The sequence below is a fragment of the Oscarella lobularis genome, chromosome 1 (assembly GCF_947507565.1).
Source record: "Oscarella lobularis chromosome 1, ooOscLobu1.1, whole genome shotgun sequence".
Taxonomy (NCBI): Eukaryota; Metazoa; Porifera; class Homoscleromorpha; order Homosclerophorida; family Oscarellidae; genus Oscarella; species Oscarella lobularis.
In genome coordinates this window covers 1,373,164-1,385,915 of record NC_089175.1, presented here as the reverse complement: position 1 = coordinate 1,385,915, position 12,752 = coordinate 1,373,164, and the positions used below count along the sequence as shown (strand labels likewise).

At 49.9% G+C, this 12,752-nt stretch overlaps 8 protein-coding genes across 9 annotated transcripts; 4 read left to right on the top strand and 4 right to left on the bottom strand.

Annotated features, from left to right (window-relative positions):
- Positions 1 to 10: 10 nt before the first annotated feature.
- LOC136185811 (uncharacterized) lies at positions 11 to 2,454 on the bottom strand. Its single transcript, XM_065973003.1, has 2 exons — positions 1,915 to 2,454; positions 11 to 1,823 (listed from the first exon to the last, which is right to left on the bottom strand). The coding sequence occupies exons 1-2, from the start codon at positions 2,257 to 2,259 to the stop codon at positions 183 to 185; spliced, it is 1,986 nt and encodes a 661-aa protein (XP_065829075.1). The 5' UTR covers positions 2,260 to 2,454; the 3' UTR covers positions 11 to 182.
- Positions 2,455 to 2,614: 160 nt separating this feature from the next.
- Positions 2,615 to 3,693, bottom strand: LOC136186048 (WSCD family member GA21586-like). The gene has a single exon (XM_065973291.1). It carries the CDS (start codon positions 3,691 to 3,693, stop codon positions 2,647 to 2,649), a length of 1,047 nt encoding a protein of 348 aa, XP_065829363.1. The 3' UTR covers positions 2,615 to 2,646.
- A 49-nt stretch (positions 3,694 to 3,742) lies between these two features.
- Positions 3,743 to 4,967, bottom strand: LOC136186008 (4-hydroxybenzoate polyprenyltransferase, mitochondrial-like). The gene is made up of 6 exons (XM_065973246.1): positions 4,752 to 4,967; positions 4,581 to 4,702; positions 4,446 to 4,531; positions 4,263 to 4,393; positions 4,026 to 4,214; positions 3,743 to 3,973 (listed from the first exon to the last, which is right to left on the bottom strand). The coding sequence occupies exons 1-6, from the start codon at positions 4,839 to 4,841 to the stop codon at positions 3,854 to 3,856; spliced, it is 738 nt and encodes a 245-aa protein (XP_065829318.1). The 5' UTR covers positions 4,842 to 4,967; the 3' UTR covers positions 3,743 to 3,853.
- Positions 4,968 to 5,133: 166 nt separating this feature from the next.
- LOC136186018 (transcription initiation factor TFIID subunit 7-like) lies at positions 5,134 to 6,309 on the top strand. Its single transcript, XM_065973258.1, is given in 7 exon segments — positions 5,134 to 5,183; positions 5,240 to 5,312; positions 5,374 to 5,426; positions 5,510 to 5,590; positions 5,652 to 5,769; positions 5,826 to 5,884; positions 5,950 to 6,309. Coding segments are annotated over 7 exon segments (726 nt in total). The 5' UTR covers positions 5,134 to 5,144; the 3' UTR covers positions 6,253 to 6,309.
- Positions 6,296 to 7,658, top strand: LOC136185976 (uncharacterized). Its single transcript, XM_065973205.1, has 6 exons — positions 6,296 to 6,502; positions 6,579 to 6,645; positions 6,704 to 6,768; positions 6,825 to 7,046; positions 7,106 to 7,328; positions 7,390 to 7,658. The coding sequence occupies exons 1-6, from the start codon at positions 6,296 to 6,298 to the stop codon at positions 7,635 to 7,637; spliced, it is 1,032 nt and encodes a 343-aa protein (XP_065829277.1). The 3' UTR covers positions 7,638 to 7,658.
- Positions 7,659 to 7,731: 73 nt separating this feature from the next.
- On the top strand, positions 7,732 to 10,066 carry LOC136185961 (uncharacterized). Of its 2 annotated transcripts, XM_065973188.1 has the most exons (13): positions 7,732 to 7,865; positions 7,922 to 8,198; positions 8,475 to 8,728; positions 8,789 to 8,821; positions 8,878 to 8,910; positions 9,015 to 9,068; positions 9,128 to 9,163; positions 9,227 to 9,277; positions 9,340 to 9,375; positions 9,437 to 9,481; positions 9,539 to 9,607; positions 9,662 to 9,733; positions 9,788 to 10,066. In XM_065973188.1, the coding sequence occupies exons 1-13, from the start codon at positions 7,785 to 7,787 to the stop codon at positions 9,809 to 9,811; spliced, it is 1,065 nt and encodes a 354-aa protein (XP_065829260.1). In that variant the 5' UTR covers positions 7,732 to 7,784; the 3' UTR covers positions 9,812 to 10,066. The 2 variants fall into 2 exon arrangements, with proteins under 2 accessions (XP_065829260.1, XP_065829266.1); XM_065973194.1 differs by lacking the exons at positions 9,015 to 9,068; positions 9,128 to 9,163; positions 9,227 to 9,277.
- Positions 9,896 to 11,596, bottom strand: LOC136185999 (leucine-rich repeat-containing protein 59-like). The gene is made up of 6 exons (XM_065973235.1): positions 11,158 to 11,596; positions 10,724 to 10,987; positions 10,597 to 10,669; positions 10,330 to 10,512; positions 10,248 to 10,283; positions 9,896 to 10,197 (listed from the first exon to the last, which is right to left on the bottom strand). Exons 1-6 carry the CDS (start codon positions 11,395 to 11,397, stop codon positions 10,064 to 10,066), a joined length of 930 nt encoding a protein of 309 aa, XP_065829307.1. The 5' UTR covers positions 11,398 to 11,596; the 3' UTR covers positions 9,896 to 10,063.
- On the top strand, positions 11,302 to 12,288 carry LOC136186060 (mitochondrial import inner membrane translocase subunit tim16-like). Its single transcript, XM_065973302.1, has 6 exons — positions 11,302 to 11,374; positions 11,425 to 11,509; positions 11,565 to 11,662; positions 11,862 to 11,915; positions 11,984 to 12,049; positions 12,104 to 12,288. The coding sequence occupies exons 1-6, from the start codon at positions 11,366 to 11,368 to the stop codon at positions 12,191 to 12,193; spliced, it is 402 nt and encodes a 133-aa protein (XP_065829374.1). The 5' UTR covers positions 11,302 to 11,365; the 3' UTR covers positions 12,194 to 12,288.
- Positions 12,289 to 12,752: the final 464 nt, after the last annotated feature.

Here is a 12,752-nt window from a genome sequence, read left to right as displayed (position 1 = left end):
CCCTTCCCTGTACAAACTTTTGATAAACGTGTATTGACTTAGACTCTATAATGAAACTGCAAGGCGAAAACGAAAAGCGATACATGATCCTTAACTAAAGATACAAAAGCCATAGTCAGCGACTAACTACAAAGAGAAAGTACAGCTGCTTCATCTAAAGAGCGCTAAAAAGAGGAAAGAAACTACAGAGGCAAATCCGACGAATCAGTGCATCCCATCTCTAATTCACCACCGAACAAATCAAAATCAGACGAATTTCCAAACAGATTGAACTGCAACTCAGCGTCACTCTGTTGCGCCGTCGTCGCGAGAATTTCCGCGGGTGCCGACTCGGCCTGAAGAATATTTGCGAGGCTAGCCAAATGAGACGAAGTCGACTCGGCGCCGTTCACAGGAGCAGCTCGTGCCTCTTGAATCGTCATCGTCGTCGTCGACGTCGGAAGAAAGTGGCTGTACGGAGTCGCTCGTTCCAAGTGCGACTGAAAAGTTGACGGCGGAAGCGTTTGAGCGTTCGACTCCGCATAGGGAGTGCTCGGCGGCGTGACGGAACGCGTGACGTAGGGAACGGTGAGCTTATTCCTTGGAGTGTCCAACGACCCGCTTCGCGCGCGATGCTCCGCGCCGTAGTAGCTTCCCGGCAGCGACCATGACGGCGATACACCGTGGCCTTGCCCTATATCCGTTGAGGCGGCGGGAGTCGGTTGACCAGGAGAAGACCGACGAGGAACGGGACGGTAAGACTGGCTCGGACTCAACGAAAATTGCGTGGCAGTTGACCTGCCCGGTTCTTGATAATAGGGGATCTGTCGACTCATAGGATCTTGTGGTGATGGATTTTGAGCGCTTTGCCAAAGCGGCGGTGCTGTTACAGGTGGTGGCGGTGGGCCAGGGGTAGGCTGTTGGTGAACAAATTGTTGAGAAGGAGGTGCATACTGCTGCTGCTGCTGCTGCTGTCGTTGCTGGTGAAGTTGCTGGTGAAGTTGATGTCTCTGTTGGAGCATCTGTAGCTGTTGCTGCTGCTGTTGCTGTTGTTGCTGCTGCTGTTGTCCATTCGAAGAAGAAGACGTTGAAGCGTGATACCTGTCACCGCCGCCAAAGGACTGAGATAAACCAAACGACTGAGACGTCGGAATTGTTGTCGACGGAAAACCTCCCTGGACGCGATGCTGTTGTTGTTGTTGTTGTTGTTGTTGTTGTTGTTGTTGTTGTTGTTGTTGTTGTTGTTGTTGTTGTTGTTGTTGTTGTTGTTGTTGTTGCTGTTGTTGTTGTTGGCTCTGGCTCTCATAGGACCTTCCCATAGCACCATTGCCATTATGCACATTCGGTCCCGTCTCTCCGGCCCTTCTCTCTACCGGTAACAGCTGATCGACCAAGAGATTAAAAGACTGCCCGCTTCCCAAGTCATCAAGCAACTGTTGAACGACGTCGCCGTCTTCCCACGCCGTCATGCCACGCGCGTTAGGTGGCAATGACGACGGCGTCGCGGCACCGCCCACCATGGAAGCCCTCTGCTGCGGTGGCAGCGTCGGCGCCGCCGGTGGAGCCGACGTCTGAGTAGGATAGGACATGTATCTCTGAGGCATAGGCGCCGAATAACGAGTCCGAAAATGCGGATCCGCCCCCGCAGTATGATGATGATGAAACACCGGGGGCGATTGAAACGAACGGGGTCCCGGCGGTCCGGACGGCGGCGGCGGCGGCGGTTGCGATGGAAACGACGATCGCGCCGGTGCGTGCATCAGTCGCGGCGGCAGCGGAAACAGGTGACTACTCGCGCCCGCCGACACCATACCGTCGCCTGCGTATGATGAATAGGTGACTGGCTAACGAAGGGACGAAGGGGGGGAGAGAAAGGGAAAGGAAGAAAAATATATACACAATATCCCGTTGCGCGTCGTCGTCGCGATTGCGTACCTGCGCGTCGCGCTGCGGCAGACTTCCCGTCGCGCTCAAATCGTTCGCGATCGAATCGGAGGCGGCGATCGTTCGAACGCCGTTCTTCGGTCGCTGGCCTTTTTTCGCGTCGGCCATCGCTTGAAGTCGTCGCATGTCGTCTTGACTCCGATCGGTCATGATGGGCACCTGGGCGACGTGACGCTGAACGCCGACGTATAAGCGATCGGTGAAGGTGCCCGAACGGTGCTGCATATGCTGGCGAAGGCGATCGAGGACGTACGATCGATCGACCGGCGGCGTCTCGTCGTCCGTGTCGCCGTCGTCGTTCGTCATGCTGCTCACGCCGCTGCTCGTGCTGTCCATGCCGTTGTCGCGCTTCGGGGGGGGTTTTGTCGCGTCGTGCGCACAACGCGATGGGCCTCGCGCGGGGAACGTCGTACGAGTCGACCGACTTTTTGAGAACGAGTCGTTTGCGGTTGTCGCCTCGGCGACGAACGATGACGCTCCGATGCGACGCAAAAGCAAAAAAAAGACGAACAATCGCGGCAGCGTAAGCCTAGCGCGCGTTAAACAACACGGAATGAAGGAGAAATTACAAGTCGCCCCGTCATCGTCGTCATCGTCGTCGTCGTCGAGAGAAGAAACGCAAAAGAAAATCTTTTCGCCCTAAAAAGTAAAAACGTGACTAAGTCGACACAGGTGAGGCTTCAACTGGAACGTAAAATACATAAATAAAAACTTGCTGTAACTTTACGGCGCATCTCTTAGGGAAGGATAAAAAGAAGCGGAAAATTTTCTAAGTCGATCGTGCGATCGTCTAATGGCGTTCCATATCGTTTGACGTTGATCGTCGCTGAAATACCGCATTCGATCGCGCGTCTCCGATCCGCGCCGACGTCCGCGTCCCTCCGGATGACGAAGAAGACAGTCGAGCAGCGTCGCGTTGACTCGCACCTTGAGAAAATCGAGAACGGCGCCGAGTTCTCGTCGCGCGTCGACGCGCACTTCTTCGAACCAGACGACGTGCGTGGGCATGGGCTGGCCGAGCCAAAAATCGACGAAGTTCTCCCAGTACGTCGTCGAGGCTTCGACGTGCTCGCGCCAGCTTTCGCCGGCGAACGCCGCGTCGGGCGCGACGCCCGTGTGACCGTGCGTTTTGCGATTGAATTCGGCGACGATCGCGTAGAACGGATTGCGCATGAGAACGACGACGCCGTCGACCCATTCGGCGAGCGGACGACCGGGCCGATAGAGTTCGTGCGTCTTGTGAACGAGCACGGTCGGATTCATGACGTTTTCGCCGAGAAATCCGATGCTAGCGAGCGAACCGTCGTTGTAGACGGATCCAGTCAGGACGCCGGTCGACTGTTCGAGAAGATAGCGCATCCACGTATTACCGCTGCCCGGAAAGCTCGCCAGGGCGATAATCGGCGCTTCGCGTCGCAAAAACGTCGGCACGACGCACGGATAGTAGGATTTCTTCGCGAAATTTAGTCGATCGGGCGGCGCGCGCAATTGCGTCGGATCAAAGAGCTCCCATCGATGGGTCGCCGTGTAGTAGAGCCACGGATACTTCCGCTGTCCTGCTGGCTGTTTATTAGACCGATCATTCTTGGGATGTGCAGCTGTAGCGAGCTTTTTAGTAGTAGTAGGAGGAGTGGTAGTAGTAGCAGACTCTTTCCGGGTTTCGTGTTGCGGCTGTCGGGGTTTTGACGAGCGCGCGTACCAGATGAGCGCCCCGATACACAGGAGTAGAGGCGCTGCGACGCGAAATCGACGAGAACATCGTCGTTTCATCGTTTGCGCGAGTCTTGCGCACGCACGCACGCACACACGTAATCAGATTAGATACGTCTGCACAGTTGTTAAAAATAGGCTTTTGACGTATTAAACCACAGAAAATGTCAAAAGTATTTTTGGTTCATGAAACTGCTATTTATTTTATATATAATTTGCTCTAGCTTTGCTTGAGAAGATTGCTGAGACATATGCCGGTAAAGAGAGCTAGACCAATCCACCAGCTACTTTTGAACACTTTCAAACACTCGTTCTCGTTATCCAGGTTCAATTTCCATATCTAAAAGCATCTCTTATCAGGGAAAATATTGAAAAAGTCAAAATCGATTCACCTGCCAGCCAAGAACAGCTAAGGATCCGTAAAACGTAGCAAAATATGGCCATGTCTGCTGAGACAAAATGCCAGCTGCTGTTCCACCTAAACACATTGATGTGCTGAAGAGTGCCATCCAAGGCTTGGTTTGGCTTCCAAAAAGCAAGGCCGTTGATTTGACGCCAATTTTGACGTCGTCTTTCTTATCCTAACAGACGTCTCGGTCGAGATGCAGAGAAAGCGAAAAGTCTCACACCTGATGAGCGTAAATTGTGTCGTATATAATGGTCCAACAGATGCACGCTGCATAGAGAGGAAGAACTGAAGCATCAAGATGACCTTTCACTGCACTATATCCCACCAGCACTCCCCAATTAATAGTGATTCCTACACGCGTCGAAACAGCTATAATTGTCATACTTATAAGTTGTCTATTTACCTAGCCACAGCTGCGGCCAGTGGGTAAATCTTTTCATCATAGGATAAAGTATAACAGGTACGACTGAAGAAAAGGCGAGAGCCACGCTAAGAAACCCTGAAGATAAAAAGGACTCTCATTCACTTTATCACAGACCTATAATAGTTGAGAGAGAAAACAATTGGAAGAGCTGCCGTCAAATGAAGCCCCAACCAGCCAATTGCTTCCGTCTGCGACACGGCTCCCGAGGCAAGTGGCCGGAATTTGGTACGAGCTACCTGTGATCATAAATGTTATACCAATATCTATGAGTGTTCTTACGCTCACTTTTCCGTCTATGTCCCGGTCCCACAAGTCGTTGATAATGCAGGCAGCGCCGCGCATTAGAAACGATCCCATTCCAAATAGGGCGAGCATTTTGAATGACGGCAACGAAGCGGGTTCTGCGGCAAGGGCTATGCCCCATGTGCAAGGCCAGTAGAGTAGCCAGCTTCCTATGGGCTTGTCCACGCGGCTGAGTCGAAGATAGGGCTGGAGCGATGACGGACACCGATCGACAAATCTTGCAGCCCACGAATTCCATCGACAAAGCTTTGAATCTCTATTTGAAGCAAAATGTAGTGCAGTTGAATGGCGCAGAAAAAACGTCGGAAACGGCGCTCGCTTTGTGCAGAACGAGACCGCCGTCATCGCTTAGCGCACGCCAGGAAGCTGCGAATTATGGTCGAAGAAAAGCAATTTCTTATGCGATTTCCGCCTGTAAGTTGGCCTGATCGACCAAATAGAGGCAAGATATATATTCCAACTCTCTAAAGGATGTGGCACACAAGGTGAGGGAAATCGTATCAACGGGTGAAAACACGAGCGGACTTGGAATCGAGTTCAGCGGTACTGAGAGAGCCCACCGCGCGGCAGCTTGGCCAATTCAGGCTCTTTTTCTCTCCTACAGAGGATGGTCGTCACGCCACTGTTCATTGCGACGGAAAAGTGATGGCTGGAAAGGTCATTACAGATACTCCCATACATACTAGAAGCTTTCACTCAATATCGATTCAACTACTGTATGGTATTTTTTTTGTTGTCAGCTTGTTGATCTCCCGTGCATTATTGAGTCTCACAAAACCGTTGATAAGAAGATTCTTTACAAAACGGGAGACCTTAGTCAGGTTGGCTTCTACTGTGGTATTAGTATGTAGTAGTACACTGACATATGTCGTTTTGCATCAGATGATGGTTTGTACGCACGACGCGGAAAGTTCTCAAGTGGAGCAGCTCAGCGATCTTCGAAATTTGAGCTCATCGAAAAGGAAGGAAGTGATGAAGGAATTTCAGTGGAATCACGGCAGTAGGATTTTCTAGACAATTTCATTAGAAATCTTAGAAAAGAAAAGTTTCTTGTAGTCGCTCCTTCTTTGAAGAATGTCAGAAAGCGTCGATTTAGGAAAACGGCACCGAAAAAGGTACAAGATTTTTAATGCACTAGAGCCGTAAATTTTCTGAGGACGTACCTCTTCTATTTCCCCAGTACATAGATTCGCCAGAGATTGAGAAAGAAGTTCGTCGGCTGTTGAGAGAAGACTTGCAAGCGTCTGATGTGCATTTTGAAGTCATTACAGAAGAGGACAAAGGAGACGAGCAAAGGTGCAATGCATGTTTATGCGTAAAAACAAATTTATTTCAAGCTACTTTAGCGTAATGTCTGGACTTCCGTCACCAAGAGGTTTTAGTGTATTTTTTAAATTGATGTATCTCTACTGTTGTTCTTTTAGATGAAGATGATTTAGCTGAGATTTTACAAGCGACTAGCAGCGAAAGTGACGATAATTAGTTACCGGTACCGGTATTTATTGTTTAAATAAAGCGCGCTAAGCATGGCTGAACTCGATCGAATCCGATCTTTGATACGCTCCAAGCTCGAGAGATGGAAAGCGCGTCAAGTGGAGCTTTTGCACGACGTGGAAAAGTCGATGGAGGACAAGCGAGAGTTCATCAAAATGCTCAAATCGGCGCCACTCGCCGTAGAGACGGAGAAGGCGAACGAGCAACACTACGAAGTTCCAACGGCCTTTTTCGAAACGGTAATACGGCACGATCATCTAAAGGCTTAGGGAATTGGGGCGAGCTCCACCTACCGACCACACCCACATTATTTAGGTTCTGGGCAAATGGAGAAAATACAGCTCCTGCTTGTGGCCTGAAGGCGTAAACAGCATAGATGCTGGTACAGTGTAGAAAAGCTTCCCTATACACTTTTAGCGTGTTCAATCACGTGACTTTAGCTGAAGAATCCATGCTTAGCTTATGCTGTCAACGAGCCAAACTGGAAGACGGTCACTCCGTTCTTGTAAGAGAGCTGCAATTTTCTAGCACAATTTTTTTACGTTTTTGTGGTTTTTTGAGGATCTTGGCTGCGGTTGGGGATCTCTGACATTTTGGATTTTGGAGAAATATCCGCGATGTCGCGTCACGTGCGTGTCGAATTCTCGCACGCAACGCGACTACATCGAGTCGACGGCTCGCGCGCGCGGCTTCGCAGATCGACTTCAAGCGATAACGTGCGACGCGCGCGTCTTTACGACGCAGAAGCGATTCGATAGGATCATCTCCGTGGAAATGTTCGAAGTAACTCAAGTGCTCTGACGCAATTGGATTATGTCATCAAAGACCAATATTTATTTTAGCATATGAGGAACTACCGACTATTGTTGCAGAACGTCGCCTCTTGGCTCAAGCCATCGGGCTTCCTATTCGTTCAAATACTCTGCCATCGGAATTTTCCTAGTGATTACGCTAAAGGCGAAGGCGACAAAGCCGATAGCTGGCTGGGAAGGAATTTCTTTAGCGGCGGCATCATTCCATCTGACGACCTTCTGTTGTATTTTCAAGATGACGTCAGCATTGCAGGTAAGACTGACGTCAGTGTGTCGAAAATAGAATCATGGTGCACGTGCGCGTGCGCGCGTAGATCATTGGCGAATTAGTGGAGTCCACTATCAGAAAACCTTGGAGGCGTGGCTCGCGCTTCTCGATCGGAATCGCGCGAAAGTCGAGCGAATCTTCGAAAGTGCCTACGGTCGAGACGAAGTTGAAAGTCACGTATTCAACTGGCGACTTTTCTTTGCCTCGGCGGCGGAGTCGTTCGGTTTCGACGGCGGAAGCAAGTACATCGTGTCTCAGTACCTCTTTCGGAAGAAACTCGCCAGTTCCCTGTAGCCTAGACTGTTTCTCTGACTGCTTCCGCGTACACACGTGCGCGCGGCGGGGTGGGCTTGCAAGTCATATGCATATCGCATGTTATACGGGGTATCGCTGGAGATCAGATAAGTCCGTGGTGTGTGCGTGTGTACGTGCTCGCTCCGTATGGCGTCGACAAAAGGCGACGCCGTTCTCTCGGGATGGGTTATGAAGATGCCGCCGCTAACGAAGGCAACGAAACGCGGCGTAAGTCCCTCTCAAAGCCGCTAACTCGACTCGAAACCGCCGCTTTTGTTGAGCAGTGTCTCAAGCGGCGCTGGCTCGTACTGTGGGAATCGTGCCATCTCGCCTACTACGAAAACGAGCGCATGCGAAAACTCATAAAGGAGATCAATTTGAACGACTGCGAGGAGATTCGTGCGAACTTTCGACGCAAGCCGAACGAACCGGTCATACGCGTCGACGAGTTCGCCTTCAGCGTTCCCATACGAGGCGACGGGAGTCGCGAGTTCGTCTTCATACCGGAAAATCAGGACGCCATGCAGCGATGGTGCGACAAACTCGAATCGATGCGTCGAGGTAAGTCGGGGGAGACGGGAGGGAAAAACCTGTTCCGCGTTCTACGAGGGAATCGTCGCTTCTCGACGCCCGAAATAGACGTCGTCGAAGTCTCGCGCGTCGTCGCTTGGCATGACGCTTGCTTCCTCGCCGCCCCCTACGCCCGTGTGTCGTTCTTTTTCGCGGTTGACGTACGTCCTGCCCCGCAATGTTTTGAGCTGACTGTTTTTTTTCCCCGGGTTCTGTATGAGCTCATGAGCTAATCGGCGCGCGCACGCGCGCGCTTTCTTCGCGCAGACGCTCAATCTCTGCCGCCTCTCGAAGCGAGTCGTCCCGCCGCGGCGGCGAATAACTCTCCGAACATCAATCGGCCGCTTCCGCCTGAGCCGGGCGTGTCTTCGCCGCCGCCGTCGGCCGGAGCGCCGTCCGAACATCGTCCCTATATGAACGAGGAAATGTTCGCCAAGACTGTGATGGCGGCGCAACAGGGCGGGGCACCTGCACCGCCGGGCTTGCCGTCATCCGATGACCCTTACGTCAAATTTTACATGGTTTGAATTCTTTTATTTTTGTTTTTTTCGAAAGGGGATCTGTGATTTTTTTTTCTGTAGGGCGACGAGCCGCCAAAGAAGAATCCTTATGTTGTAAGTTCTAAAAAGAGTTTGTTACCAATTAACTCATTAAATTTTTTTCTTATTAGAATCTTCCTTCAGACGGTCCTCCCCTTCCACAGGTAAGGATTGCACGTTGCCAGTAGTTCACCGCACAGGCTAAATGAATACACGTTATAATCTGCTAAATAACTAATCGTTCGATCACTAATCGTTTGGGATATAGATGAGGACGGAGGCTACCAGGCCCGCCGCTAGTCGCGGGGAATTGAGAAAATCTGTAAGATTTTCTACCCGGCTTATCTATCTAAATGCTAATATTGCTAATACATAATGCAGGCAACCGTAGACTACCCGGACCGCTATAATGCCGCTGTAAGCAAGAAAGCTGGCTCTATATTTGCTACTCTGCTAATCTGCCTAATGATTCCGTAATAGCCATTGTCATCAGGACAGTTAGACGGGCGTCACGCTTTCTCTTCGGGATCAGTACGCCTCCTTTGGACGATAAAAATGCTGATCTGTTGATTAATTCCTTGTTTTTCTTGCAGAGATCATTTGAGTACCCTTCGTATGCAGGACCAGCGGTAGGAAGAAACTTAGTCACTGATATTGGAGTTGTCTAAGTCTCTTCTTTCGCTTTGTTAGCCTGGAAATTATCCTCCTCAACCCTACGGGCACTCAATGACAATGGTGAGTCACTTCATTGTCACTCCGTGTAACCGCTTCAATGAGCGTATTCTATTGCAGGGCCGCCCTTTGAGCCGCCCTCCGCCGCCGCAGCTGCAGTCACAGTTCTCTCCTCCTCCAGATTACTTGGTGAGAAATTGTGTGCTTCGACGACTGTTGTCTTCAAACGTTTCTGTTTTGCAGCGCATGGGAGTACAACCGCCGCGGCCGCCACCTCCATCACAGCAACCCTATTATCCGTCTCTTCCGCGTCAGGTGAGTACCATTCTCGCGTTTGCGGAAGCGAGACATCGCACGGTTCCCTTGCAGCATCCGCATTCAAGACCTTATTAGCGATGGCTCTCTTTTGGAAGGAGACGGTGTTTTTGTGTATAGCACGCCTCTTTGAAGGCAGCTAGTTGGCATAGCCGCTGATACAGTACATTTTCGATTAGAGGTTATTATTATTGTACTTTGTACTTTTGCAGCATGTTTGAATGGACCAGGAATGGGAAGAAAAATACGACTTTCTCTTCATTTAGATGGCAACCCACTCCCCCTTCCCAATCCTAATTTTTTTCTAAATACAAATCCGCGTCCTTTTGCTTATATTCCTAGACGAGATTTCAGTGCCGAGCATCCGCTCGGATCGTTTGTACAGTAGAACCACGCTCCCGCTACAATAGCAACAAGTGCAACGAGAATTCCAATAAGAAGAAGGTGACTGCTGTTTGAGCCTCCTATACACCAGTTGAGTAATTGAATTCCATACAAACTACTCTTATCTGACCTGTCTCGCTGATTTGCTTCCTAGTTCCGCTGGCATCTGTTGGAATTCAGATTAAGAAACTACTACTAAAGGTATCCACCACCTTCAACATTGTCGTCTATCGGCTCTTCTCCGTCTTGACTTTCGTCGTCGTCGTCGCCTCTGCTTTCCTTCGCCTTTTGTTCGGCGAGAAATTTCTCCTTTCTTCTTTGCTTCTCAGCAGCTCGTTGACGTTTCAAATCTTCGCGTCTTCGTCGTTCCTCTTCCTCAAGCTCCGCTGCCTTTGCTATACACACACACGCACGTTTATGTACATGAACGCAACGACTGAGTTAGGGTCTCTCTCTAACTAACTCTACTTATCTCTCACCTCTCTGCACTTTCAACATTTCCTGTTTGGCTCTTTCGTGATCAGCACTCCGACGCTTTACCAGTGCAACAACCTGAGAAAATGACGTTGATACTAAACAACAGCACCTCCCTGTCACTGGTGATACCTGTTTTGCACACTGCCTGCATTCCTTGTCATCTGCACACGGGCCAGCTGCCATTGCTAGTTCCGCCTCCAGGGAATTTCCTTTCAAGTCCAGCCACTTGAGATCAGTCAAGAACGCAACGCTCAGCGGAAGAGTCGTCAGCCGGTTGCTATAGAGATCGAGCTTCTGCAGCTGATTCAATTCGCCAAACGCCTCGGGAAGAAACGTCAGTCGATTCTTGCTCAGATCCAACTTTATCAGATGACGAAGAGAACAGAAATTTTCCTTGAAAAAAAAGTAGATTTAGCCTACTCTTTCAGAAGCTCTGTGTATCTCAAGAAGGTGTAAAATACATATAAATTATCCCAGCTAATTCCTCTGAGTACGAAAGGAATTTTTCAAACAAGACTACTGTATAAGTGATACCCAACTCCTCATAAAACGTATTTCCGTACGGGCAGTTCTGAGAGCAAGTTGCAGGAAAGATCTAGAAACGTAGCTCGCGGAAAGAGGAGCAGCTCCTTGACTGGGATCGTCGTCAGTTGGGATAACGATAGATCGACTTCGTTTCCCTCTATGCGCTCTCGAATGAGCTCCTTCGTGAATTTCGCCATCACGTGTAACGTTGGCTTGATATAAAAGCCATTGATAGCAAACAGCCATATGTCTTTCGTAAGCTTTGATTGCAGCTCCATTTTCTTCGTCTAACGACCGTAATCTAGGCTCGATTCATAGCGCAAGTTGTTGTCGTGGGAGGCCAAGTAGTGGCAAGGGCGTTTGCTCAGGCATTACGACAGGAATTTCGAAGTAAGCCCTCGGAGCGATCGAAAAAATCGTCAATCGAGACAAATTCTGGAACTAGGTGGAGCCTCCGTTCGACAAAAGGCAGCGGAGAGTGGAAAAAGCGGCGGTGGACGAAAAACAGCCGTAGCCAATAGTTATTCAGGGATGACGCTGCAGGTGAGATTACCCGGATAAAAGCTATCCCCTTTCCCCAGCGGCTTCCCCAGCAGGGAGTCTTTCCCCCCGAAGGTATGTAGACATATTATGCAGGCAAATAGTGGACTGATCTAGTTAGCTATTTTCAGTATTTGACTGTGTTCCCTCATATGTACGTCACTAATTGGCGGCTCGTTTGTAAGACCCATCTGTGTGATAGGAAGCAAAGCAAATTCTGAATGTAGATCGTCTCGATTCCGAGTTTATTCAAAAGGTTAGTCGAGTCGATTGGTTCATTGATTGATTAGGATGGCCAAATCTAATAAAGTTTTCATTTCCTAGAGGTATGATCATCTGTTCAAGATAAATGACAAGGCGAGCGGCGGCTCTTTCTATTTGCAATCCAAGGTGTGCACGCCAAATTGCCGTGTGCTATTTTAATGTTGGGTGTCTTCCTAAAAGGTCTATCGAGCCAAGGAGAGAATCGATATGGAAATGCAGAACGAAAAAGAAAAAGTCGAGAGTACTACCGAAAGTGAGGAAAAGTCGTAGAGAATAAAATATATACCCAGTAAATAGTGTACATAAAAATTTCAAAAAAAAAAACAGAGACACCCGAGCCCTAATGTCGCGTGGGTGAACCAATTTTCCAGACGCGACCGGTTTTCTTTTCGCTCGTGCGCGCTTAGGTTTCTCGGCGACGTGTAATCATTCGCGCTATCCCGCAATTGACCGCATGGCGTATGCGAGGCGCGCGAAGAACTCGGTCTGTTGTGTCTCGCATATATGTATGTCTTTTTTTTGATGGAATCCACGTATTGTCCTATACGACACGCGAGCGTTCGGAGAAGATTGGATTCTTCGTCCAGTCACGGTCAGCTGATTGTGGTCGGCTAAAGGCGGAAACGTGAACACGTGCTCCGGCTCGCCGGGGGGTATTCGTTGCGACGATCAACACCCTCTCGCGCGACGCTGCAGCGCCTTCTCACGCCTCTCGCCGGCGGGGGGAACGCTGTCGTGTTTGGATTACCTGGATCTGGCTGGGTGCCCTCCACTACTTGCGGTCTCAGCTGATTTTTGCCCGCCCACTTGGCGCATTCCTCGAATGCCT

What these genes read in the sequence shown, in the direction of transcription:
- LOC136186048 (XM_065973291.1), bottom strand. Translation starts at nt 3,693, where the DNA reads ATGAAACGACGATGTTCTCGTCGATTTCGCGTCGCAGCGCCTCTACTC.
- LOC136185976 (XM_065973205.1), top strand. Translation starts at nt 6,296, where the DNA reads ATGGCTGAACTCGATCGAATCCGATCTTTGATACGCTCCAAGCTCGAG. An exon ending in CGTAAACAGCATAGATGCTG is followed by an intron (nt 6,646 to 6,703) that starts GTACAGTGTAGA and finishes ACGTGACTTTAG; the next exon opens with CTGAAGAATCCATGCTTAGC. An exon ending in AGATGACGTCAGCATTGCAG is followed by an intron (nt 7,329 to 7,389) that starts GTAAGACTGACG and finishes GTGCGCGCGTAG; the next exon opens with ATCATTGGCGAATTAGTGGA.
- LOC136185961 (XM_065973188.1), top strand. Translation starts at nt 7,785, where the DNA reads ATGGCGTCGACAAAAGGCGACGCCGTTCTCTCGGGATGGGTTATGAAG. An exon ending in ACGGTCCTCCCCTTCCACAG is followed by an intron (nt 8,911 to 9,014) that starts GTAAGGATTGCA and finishes TTTGGGATATAG; the next exon opens with ATGAGGACGGAGGCTACCAG. An exon ending in ACGCTTTCTCTTCGGGATCA is followed by an intron (nt 9,278 to 9,339) that starts GTACGCCTCCTT and finishes TTTTTCTTGCAG; the next exon opens with AGATCATTTGAGTACCCTTC.
- LOC136186008 (XM_065973246.1), bottom strand. Translation starts at nt 4,841, where the DNA reads ATGCTCGCCCTATTTGGAATGGGATCGTTTCTAATGCGCGGCGCTGCC. An exon ending in ACACAATTTACGCTCATCAG is followed by an intron (nt 4,215 to 4,262) that starts GTGTGAGACTTT and finishes GACGTCTGTTAG; the next exon opens with GATAAGAAAGACGACGTCAA. An exon ending in TAGCTGTTCTTGGCTGGCAG is followed by an intron (nt 3,974 to 4,025) that starts GTGAATCGATTT and finishes AGATGCTTTTAG; the next exon opens with ATATGGAAATTGAACCTGGA.
- LOC136186060 (XM_065973302.1), top strand. An exon ending in ATTACGACAGGAATTTCGAA is followed by an intron (nt 11,510 to 11,564) that starts GTAAGCCCTCGG and finishes TTCTGGAACTAG; the next exon opens with GTGGAGCCTCCGTTCGACAA. An exon ending in ATTCAGGGATGACGCTGCAG is followed by an intron (nt 11,663 to 11,861) that starts GTGAGATTACCC and finishes TCTGTGTGATAG; the next exon opens with GAAGCAAAGCAAATTCTGAA.
- LOC136185999 (XM_065973235.1), bottom strand. Translation starts at nt 11,397, where the DNA reads ATGGAGCTGCAATCAAAGCTTACGAAAGACATATGGCTGTTTGCTATC. An exon ending in GCAGGCAGTGTGCAAAACAG is followed by an intron (nt 10,670 to 10,723) that starts GTATCACCAGTG and finishes TCATTTTCTCAG; the next exon opens with GTTGTTGCACTGGTAAAGCG. An exon ending in GATAGACGACAATGTTGAAG is followed by an intron (nt 10,284 to 10,329) that starts GTGGTGGATACC and finishes GAATTCCAACAG; the next exon opens with ATGCCAGCGGAACTAGGAAG.
- LOC136185811 (XM_065973003.1), bottom strand. Translation starts at nt 2,259, where the DNA reads ATGGACAGCACGAGCAGCGGCGTGAGCAGCATGACGAACGACGACGGC. An exon ending in TGCCGCAGCGCGACGCGCAG is followed by an intron (nt 1,824 to 1,914) that starts GTACGCAATCGC and finishes TCCCTTCGTTAG; the next exon opens with CCAGTCACCTATTCATCATA.